This window comes from Oncorhynchus keta, chromosome 28, assembly GCF_023373465.1.
Source record: "Oncorhynchus keta strain PuntledgeMale-10-30-2019 chromosome 28, Oket_V2, whole genome shotgun sequence".
Taxonomy (NCBI): domain Eukaryota; kingdom Metazoa; phylum Chordata; class Actinopteri; order Salmoniformes; family Salmonidae; genus Oncorhynchus; species Oncorhynchus keta.
The window spans coordinates 32,531,693-32,541,075 of NC_068448.1; the positions used below are offsets into that span (position 1 = coordinate 32,531,693).

The 9,383-nt window shown below is 43.5% G+C and overlaps 1 protein-coding gene across 2 annotated transcripts; it reads left to right on the forward strand.

Annotated features, from left to right (window-relative positions):
• The first annotated feature begins 332 nt into the window (after positions 1-332).
• Positions 333-9,048, forward strand: LOC118361053 (NSFL1 cofactor p47-like). 2 transcript variants are annotated; one of them, XM_035740782.2, is made up of 9 exons: positions 333-501; positions 1,214-1,320; positions 1,509-1,586; positions 6,096-6,261; positions 6,398-6,493; positions 6,614-6,726; positions 6,940-7,077; positions 7,935-8,105; positions 8,198-9,048. In XM_035740782.2, the coding sequence occupies exons 1-9, from the start codon at positions 400-402 to the stop codon at positions 8,358-8,360; spliced, it is 1,134 nt and encodes a 377-aa protein (XP_035596675.1). In that variant the 5' UTR covers positions 333-399; the 3' UTR covers positions 8,361-9,048. The 2 variants fall into 2 exon arrangements, with proteins under 2 accessions (XP_035596675.1, XP_035596676.1); XM_035740783.2 differs by having other exon boundaries at positions 6,617-6,726.
• The last annotated feature ends 335 nt before the right edge of the window (positions 9,049-9,383 follow it).

Consider the following 9,383-nt stretch of genomic DNA (forward strand, 5'->3'; position numbering starts at 1 on the left):
TAAAAACAAGCGGCAGTGACTGCTTTGTTGATTATTCAAATCCCAGATTGCCCCTTTGTTATGGCAGAAAATACTGCTATATTTGTTATGGTAATAGTAGCCTCTACTAAGCTTTCTTCACCTCATCTTTGTGAGTGAGGGCCTGGAAGCAGTAACTATGGTAATAGCCAACAGATAATACCATTTTAGATATAAATGTCAAATCTATGTGAAATATTATTCCTCCAAATAAAATGTATTAACTTTGTCAGGAAAATACAACACGTCATAAACATTGTTCACATGTAGGCCTGTTTGCCTTACCCTCCTGTAGCCTACTGCATTTAGCTGACATAGGAACCAAGTTGGTAGGTGATTCCTCAACTGGAGTCGGAACAGTCATTGAATGGGCATATCAAAATGGCGGACCAAGAATCCTCGGTGAGGGAGTTCGTTGCTGTTACTGATGTTGATGAAGAGAGGGCCCGTTTTTTCTTGGAGTCTGCCGGTTGGGATTTGCAGGTACATGCTGGTCACATCGACCTACCAATTGTACTACATGTGATATTTGAATTTAACTCACAACATACGAATGACAGTATCTAGTTAGCTAACACTTACTAGCAGGCTAGCTACTGTACTAGTTTCTGCAAGTCACTCTTTCTCACAACAATAGATCGAGTGACCATTGCGGTCATTTTCCCTGGTATCTAGTTATCTACCAATCAGTTTCACACAGATACCAATGTTTTACTACCACTGCCTAGTAGCGAGTTTAATGTTAACTTGCTAACAAATCCGTTTCTATTATGAGTGGCTCACTGCGTTCTAGCTAACTAATGTTATCTGGCTAACAAGCTAACTAGCAGATTAGCTAGGGGGCTAATTTAGGTAACTATTGTAACTAAAGCGTTAGCTAACTATCCGATTGGCATATTATGGTCCAGCAGTAAGCCAATCTCACAACTACCTAACAACATTTTCCAACTAGTCACTGAGATGATGGCTAATGTATCAGATGTTTCCCATCCTAACGTTAATTGCTAGCAAGTATAATATGTATAAGAACATCCTCATCGGCTAACTACTAGTAGGTAGCTACTTCTTAATTCGGCAAGTTCACAATTAAACTCGAACTAGCCAACGTTAGATAGCTAGTAATCAGCTTTAGACTATGACTAGACATTGAGATCTTGACGTTTGAATGACATGGAATCTTGGTCTCTTTCCTTAGCTTGCCCTGGCCAGTTTCTTTGAAGATGGTGCTGAGGATGACATAGTGACATTACCTCAGCCAGAGAGTGGTGGATCCTCTGTGCCTCGTTCCACAGGGACTGGCAGGTACATAGCTAACTGACCTATGTAAATCTATTGTTACACTGTCATTCTATGTACCATTAAAACAGGATGCCCATATCCTTTCAGTGTTGCCTTTGTCATTTTTTATATGATTATTCGATGAAACATTTCATGTTACATGATTAATGTCTGACCCTATTGTCATTCATTGTTTTTTTGTGTGTGTAAAGGAGTGAAAATAGAGTGACCTCCTTCAGGGATATGATGCACGAGGAAGAAGATGACAGTGACGAGGAGGAAGGGGAAAGGTAAGTCTGTCTTTACTTCAATGACTTTAGAGTGTATGCATTTCACATTGCATGTAGGCCTAGGCTGTGTGTATTTTGGACAGTATAGGGTGCCTCCAGAATGTACCAAAACTATTTTGGTTTCTCTATTCAGTTCTCTCTCGGCTGGTATTACTTTCTGCCACAACAGATTCTGCTGGGTGGGAATGGGTCCCTGTGATACTTGTCAACAGTAGCTGTATATTTACCATCACAAACCGATGCTGGCACTAAGACCGCACTCAATGAGCTGTATAGGGCCATAAGCAAACGAGAGAGTTCACATCCAGAGGCGCCACTTGTAGTGGCTAGTGATTTTAATGCAGGGAAACTGAAATTCATCTTACCTCATTTTTACCAGCATGTCACTGTGCAGCTAGAGGTGAAACACTCTAAATCATCTTTACTCCACACACAAACGCATGCAAAGGTCTCCCCACCCTCCCTTTGCCAAATCTGACCATAACTCTATCATCCTGATCTCGGTTTACAAGCCAAAACTCAAACAGGAAGTACCAGTGACGTGCTCAATATGGAGGTGATCCGATGAAGTGGATGCTAAGTCAAGGACTGTTTCAGGACACACCAGTCACCGCCTTCATTAACCTTTTTTGCGCAGGTGTGCCGCTAGCGACCCACCGCGACAACATCCGGTGAAATTGCAGGGCGCCAATTTCAAATGACAGAAATAGTAATAATAAACATAAATGAAAATACAAGTGTTATACATCGGTTGAAAGATTAACTTCTTGTTAATCCAGCCGCTTTGTCAGATTTCAAAAGGCTTTACGGTGAAAGCAAACATGCGATTATCTGAGGACAGCGCCCCGCACACAAGCATACAAACATTTTCCAACCAAGCAGAGGAGTCACGCAAGTCAGAAATGGCAATAAAATAAATCTCTTACCTTCGAAGAGCTTAATCTGGTTCCTGTTTTGTTTGATAAAGTCCTCCTTTATATCCCAAAAACTTTTGTTGGCGCGTTTTGTTCAGTAATCCACTGGCTCAAAGCCGGTCAAAACGCGCAGACGAGTACATCCTAATAGTACCGGTAAAGTTTGTTGAAACATGTCAAACAATGTTTATAACTAATCCTCAGGGTGTCTTATCTAAATAATCGATAATATTTCAACCGGACAATAGCATATTCAATAGAAAGGGAGAAAAAAACAAGGGTGTTTCCAACCTGTACTGCATGCTTCCCCAGTCCCCTGACCAAAGGTCTTTTTTTTTGTCGTTTTTCAGAAATCAAGCCTGAAACCATGTCTTAAGACTGACATCTAGTGGAAGCCATAGGAACTGCAATCTGGGCCCTAACCAATTACATAGTCAATAGGCATTCAATGGAAAACCACTCACATTAAAAAAATCCCACTTCCTGGATGGATTTTCCTCAGGTTTTCGCCTGCCGTTTTTTTAGAAAGTGTTTTCTATCCAATGCTACCAAGTATATGCATATCCTAGCTTCTGGGCCTGAGTAACAGGCAGTTTACTTTGGGCACGTCATTCATCCAAATTTCCGAATACTGCCCCGTCACTAAAAAGTTAAGTGCATCAACAAAGTCATCCCCACAGTGACCGCATGTACATATCCAGAAGCCATGGATTACAGGCAACATCCGCACTGAGCTGAAGGCTAGAGCTGCCGCTTTCAAGGAGCAGGACACTAATCCGGACACTTATAAAATTAATCTTGCTACGACCTCCAAGCCATCAATACATGACTAAGCTCAAATCCTACTACATGGGCTCTGATGCTTGTTGGATGGGGCAGGGCTGGCAAACAATCACGGATTACAAAGGGAAACCCAGCCGCGAGCTGCCCCGTGACGTGAGCATACTAGACGAGCTAAGTTTCTTCTATGCTCGCTTCGAGGAAAGCAACACTGAACCATTCATGAAAGCACCAGCTGTTCCGGATGACTGATCTCGCTCTCACTGATGTAAGTAAGGCCTTTAAACAGTTTAACATTCACAAGGCCGCGGGGGCAGACTGATTACCAGGACGTGTATTCGGACCATGCGCTGACCTGCAAGTGTCTAAACTGACATTATGAGCCTCCCTGGCCAAGTATGTAATACTTGCATGTTTCAAGCAGACCACCATAGTCCCTGTGCCAAAGTTTGCCAAGGTAACCTGTCTAAATTACTCTCGTGCCGAGAGACATATTCCCCGAGGTGTCTACAGCATTGTGACGTCTTTTTACGCATTTATGTTGAAGAATAGCCGTAAGGGACCACGTTGAGCAAGTGGTCACATGATGGCTCCCGCAGAAGATCTTGCGTAAAGTACTGAGGTAGCCATTATTCCAATCGCTTCTAATGAGAAACCAATTGTCCCGACAGATATATTATCGAATAGATGTGTGAAAAACACCTTGAGGATTGATTCTAAACAACGTTTGCCATGTTTCTGTCGATATTATGGAGCTAATTTGGAAAAAAGTTTGTTGTTGTGACCGCATTTTCCGGTTGATTTCTCAGCCAAATGTGAAGAACAAACAGGAGCTATTTCGCCTACAAAAATATTATTTTTGGAAAAAAGGAACATTTGCTATCTAACTGGGAGTCTCCTGAGTGAAAACATCCAAAGTTCTTCAAAGGTAAATTATTTAATTTGATTGCTTTTCTTATTTTCGTGAAAATGGTGCCTGCTGCTAGCAGGGCATAATGCTATGCTAGGCTATGATAAACTTACACAAATGCTTGTCTAGCGTTGGCTGTAAAGCATATTTTGAAAATCTGAGATGACAGTGTGATTAACAAAAGGCTAAGCTGTGTCTCAATATATTTCATTTGTGATTTTCATGAATAGGAAGATTTTCTAGGGATATTTATGTCCACTGCATTATGCTAATTAGTTTGAGGCGATGATTACGCTCCCAGATCCGGGTTTGAGAGTCTCAAGAAGTTAAAACTAAAACATACCATATTAACAAGTATTCAGACCATCCTTGAGATGTTTCTACAACTTGATTGGAGTCCACCTGTGGTAAATTCATTTGATTGGACATGATTTGGAAAGGCACACACCTGTCTATATAAGGACCCACAGTTGACAGTGCATGTCAGAGCAAAAACCGAGACACGAGGTTGAAGGAATTGTCCCTAGAGCTCCGAGACAGGATTGTGTCAAGGCACAGATCTGCGGAAGGGAACCAAAACATTTCTGCAACATTGAAGATCCCCAAGAACACAGGGGTCTCCATCATTCTTAAATGGAAGAAGTTTGGAACCATCAAGACTCTTCCTAGAGCTGGCCAAACTGAGCAATCGGGGGAGAAGGGCCTTGGTCAGGGAGGTGACCAAGGACCCCCGATGGTCACTCTGACAGAGCTCCAGAGTTCCTCTGTGGAGATGGGAGAATCTTCCAGAAGGACAAACATCTCTGCAGCACTCCACCAATCAGGCCTTTATGGTAGAGTGGCCAGACGGAGGCCACTACTCAGTAAAAGGTAAGTGACAGGATTGTGGAGCTACGGGTAACTATGCTTCGTGGGTAACTGTTGTTGATGTGTGCAAAGGGTCCCTGGTTCGCGCCCGGGTATGGGCGAGGGGACGGTCTAAAGTTATACTGTTACACCAGGGCAACAACTTCTCCCACAAAGTCAGCAAGACAAAGAAGCTGATCGTGGACTACAGAAAACGGAGGGGCTATAGTGTAGTGTGTCGAGCATAAGGTTCCTCGGTGTTCACATCACTAAGGAATTATCATGGTCCACACAGACCAACACAGTTGACATTGCCGCTTTCCCCTCAGGAGGCTGAAAAGATTAGGCATATGCCCTCAGATCCTCAGTTATACAGCTGCACCATTTGAGAGCATCTTGACTGGCTCCATCACCGCTTAGAATGGCAACTGCTCGGCATCCGACCGCAAGGCGCTACAGAGTCTAGTGCGTATGGCCCAATACGTCACTGGGGCTGAGCTACCTGCCAGGCAGCGTCAGAGGAAGGCTCTAAAAACTGTCAGACTCCAGACACCCCAGTCATAGACTGTTCTCTCTGCTACTGCATGGTAAGCGGTACCGATGCACCAAGTCTGGAACCAACAGGATCCTGAGCAGCTTCTACCCCCAAGCCATAAGACTACTAGTTAGTCTGGGTTAACTAATGATTTATTATTGGTTAACTATCTGCATTGACCCTATTTGCACTAACTCTTGACTCATCGCATACGCTGCTGCTATTGTTTGTTTATATTGTTGCCTTGTCACTTTATCCCTATGAATATGTATCTCAATTACCTTGTATCCCTGCACTTTAACTTGGTTCAGGTACCCTGTGTATATAGCCAAGTTATCATTCACTCCTCATCTTATTATTTTTTTATTTCTCTGTTTTGTTGGGAAGGCCTTTCACTGTTAGTCTACATCTGTTGCTTTTGAAGCATGTGACAAATAAGATTAGATTTATTTGAATCACAGCATTGATGTTGATCCAAAATTCTGATTGTGTTGTATCCACATTCTTCCTTTGCTTCCCTCTAGGTTCTTTGCTGGGGGTTCTGAACGCAGTGGGCAGCAGATTGTGGGCCCCCCCAAGAAGAAGAGCTCTAATGAGGTGGTGGAGGACCTCTTCAAGGGGGCTAAGGAGCATGGGGCCGTACCTGTGGAGAAGGCTGGGAGAGGCCCAGGAGAGCCTAGTCGAGCCAGGGTAAGAAAAGCTTCTCCGTAATTGTGTCCTGCACCTATGTGTTATTATCCCTATGTTTTGGAATTGACCTGAAATCATCAAGATAAGGGTGTATAATGTTTTACTTACTCTTTTTCTCTTCTAACCCTCCCTCTAGCCGTTCATTGGCGGTGGCTACCGGCTTGGTGCAGCACCCGAGGAGGAGCCTGTTTATGTGGCTGGAGAGAGAAGAGCTGCTAACAGCCAGCAGGATGTTAGTTTGACAGTGAATTTATTTTAATAGATATATGGTATTGCTAGTATAAATTTGATCTCGGAAGAGTACGTTAACATTAGTATACTTGATGTAGCCTATTTTCTTTACTACGTGCTGAAGGTGCATGTAGTCCTGAAGCTGTGGAAGACAGGTTTCAGCCTGGGCGACGGTGAACTCAGAAACTACAGTGATCCTGGCAATGCCATTTTCCTGGAGTCGATCCGTAGGGGGTGAGTACACTGTCCATACTGTCTGTTTGTCATACGGTTTATATGCGTGGCTGCTCATGTCACATCATGTTCCTAAATCCATTTACTAAGTTAAATTCATTTCTATGGCATACACATTCTGATCAGCACTGGACAGCTGGGGGACACGTTTCCCTCTGAAGTCTGTTTCCTCATTGCTAAAGCATTGTCATAAGAAGTCATTCCTCCTTTCAGGGAAATTCCTTTGGAGTTGAGACAGCGCTCCCGGGGGGGTCAGGTCAACTTGGATATGGAGGACCATCGGGATGAGGACTTCTCCAAACCAAAGGTTACCTTCAAGGCTTTCGGCGGGGAAGGACAGAAACTGGGCAGGTGAGCTCGATCTATTCTGAAAGAATGCATCACCTAGAACAGTGTTTCCTAACTCAGGTCCTCCAGTACCCCCAACAGTACATATAACTTGTTGTGGCCCCTGACAAGCACACCTGATTCTACTTGTCAATTTATCATCAAGCCCTTGGCAAGTTGAATCAGGTGTTTTTGTCCAGGGCTACAACAAAAGTGTGTGCTGTTGGGGGTACTGGAAGACCAAAGTTGGGAAATACTGTTCTAGAAGGGTAATGTAAATTGTATTAACTCGCCTGTCTGTCCACCTGCCATGGAAGAAATAACCTGCTTTTCATCACTGGTTTTTAGATTTGGGTAGATTAAATGTTTTTACATCTGCATTGCTTGCTGTTTGAGTTTTAAGCTCAAATCAAATCAAATCAAATTTATTTATATAGCCCTTCGTACATCAGCTGATATCTCAAAGTGCTGTACAGAAACCCAGCCTAAAACCCCAAACAGCAAGCATTGCAGGTGTAGAAGCACGGTGGCTAGGAAAAACTCCCTAGAAAGGCCAAAACCTAGGAAGAAACCTAGAGAGGAACCAGGCTATGTGGGGTGGCCAGTCCTCTTCTGGCTGTGCCGGGTGGAGATTATAACAGAACATGGCCAAGATAGCTGGGTTTCTGTGCAGCGCTTTGACATCAGCTGATGTAAGAAGGGCTTTATAAATAAATGTGATTGATTGAATAGGGTGGCTGTTACACCTTATTACCACAAGGGGGTAGAAAAGGAAATTATGGCACAATGTGATTAGGTATTTGATTACGTTTTTTGTGTGTTTTCTAGGTATGTAACTGTCAAACGCATTAATCACAATAAACGTCTCTTTCCCGCCTCAGTGCCACCCCTGAACTGGTGTCTGCTCCGCGTATGGGGGACCAGGACCAGGTAACCAGTGAGGCCCAGGCCATCGCCTCTGTGAACCTGGATGCCTCTCAGCCTGTGACCAACATCCAGATCAGACTGGCCGACGGGGGGAGACTGGTGCAGAAGTTCAACCACACTCACAGGTCAGTTTTGGAGCCATTAAGCTCTACAGCGCCTTACTCCCACCATTACAAACAACATTAAATATTCTATCCATTATTTCTCTTGTCCACAGGGTGTCGGACGTGCGTCAGTTTGTGGTGGGAGCTCGACCTTTAATGGCCGCGACAGAGTTTGTGCTCATAACAACCTTCCCCAACAAGGAGCTGACTGACGAGAGCCAGACGCTGCGGGATGCCAACCTGCTCAACGCAGTCATCGTGCAGCGGCTAAAGTGATGGAGCCTCCTGGTGGCCTGGCTGGTTCACAGCTCTTTGATCCCCCTGAGGGACGAGACACCATGGACTAATGGACTTCTAATTCCTTTTTTTTTTTTCTATAGTGATACGTTTTCCCTCTTCAGCAGTTGAGGGGCAAATGTGGGGAACGGATAGGGCTTCAAAGAAAGGCAGAAGAAACAGTGGATTTGGTGGTAAAAGCTGTTGAGAAAGTATTAGGTGAACACGCACAGTAACAATAAAGCTTCAGAGATTGCTTTAGATGTTCATAATACTGTCATTGGTTTTGTTCATCACTTTCTATCTTCCACTTATCTCTCTGGCTCAACTCTTGCCTGTTAGTTTGGCTTTTTCCACACAAGTTACCATCAGGTCAACCCAACCGCAAATGTACCCAATGTATGCCAGTAGCCTTATGCTCCCATCATATTCAGAATCTCAACAAAGCGTCAAAACAGTCCCAACACCAAGGAAGTGGGATTTAGATGCGTAACATGTAATAGCTAGATTGCTTTACTATCAAACGAATGATTGAACAGAAACTCACTTTATAACTTGTAGACAATGGGTTTTAGTGGCAGGTTGATCTCACTGATCGCTTCGCAGCCTTGGACAAAAACAGGACAGTTGGAATGATTGTTTGGACCTCTGGAAGGTAATTCAATAAATTTGTTTGATGTATATGGAATTCCTAGTCTTGCTATTTTCTATTATGAAGTTATAGAACATATGATTTCAAATTGATATTAAATCCATTCTTGAAAAAACGTGTGCTTTGTTTTTCAGCAAGGCAGTCTGATGATATGCTAATGTCTTGGAGATGGTTCATTGACCCGTGACTGCGAAATTGGTAACTAAATTGCGTTAGCTCCCCAAGCAAATTACTTTTGCTCAGCGGGCTAACGGTCTTGGTATGCTTGAGACCTAGGTTTGAACCATAGCCTAGTCGGTCAAACCAATCTGCTGGAATATGGAATGCTGTTTGTCTATCACTATATTGTAGTGCTTTAATAGAGTAGGCCC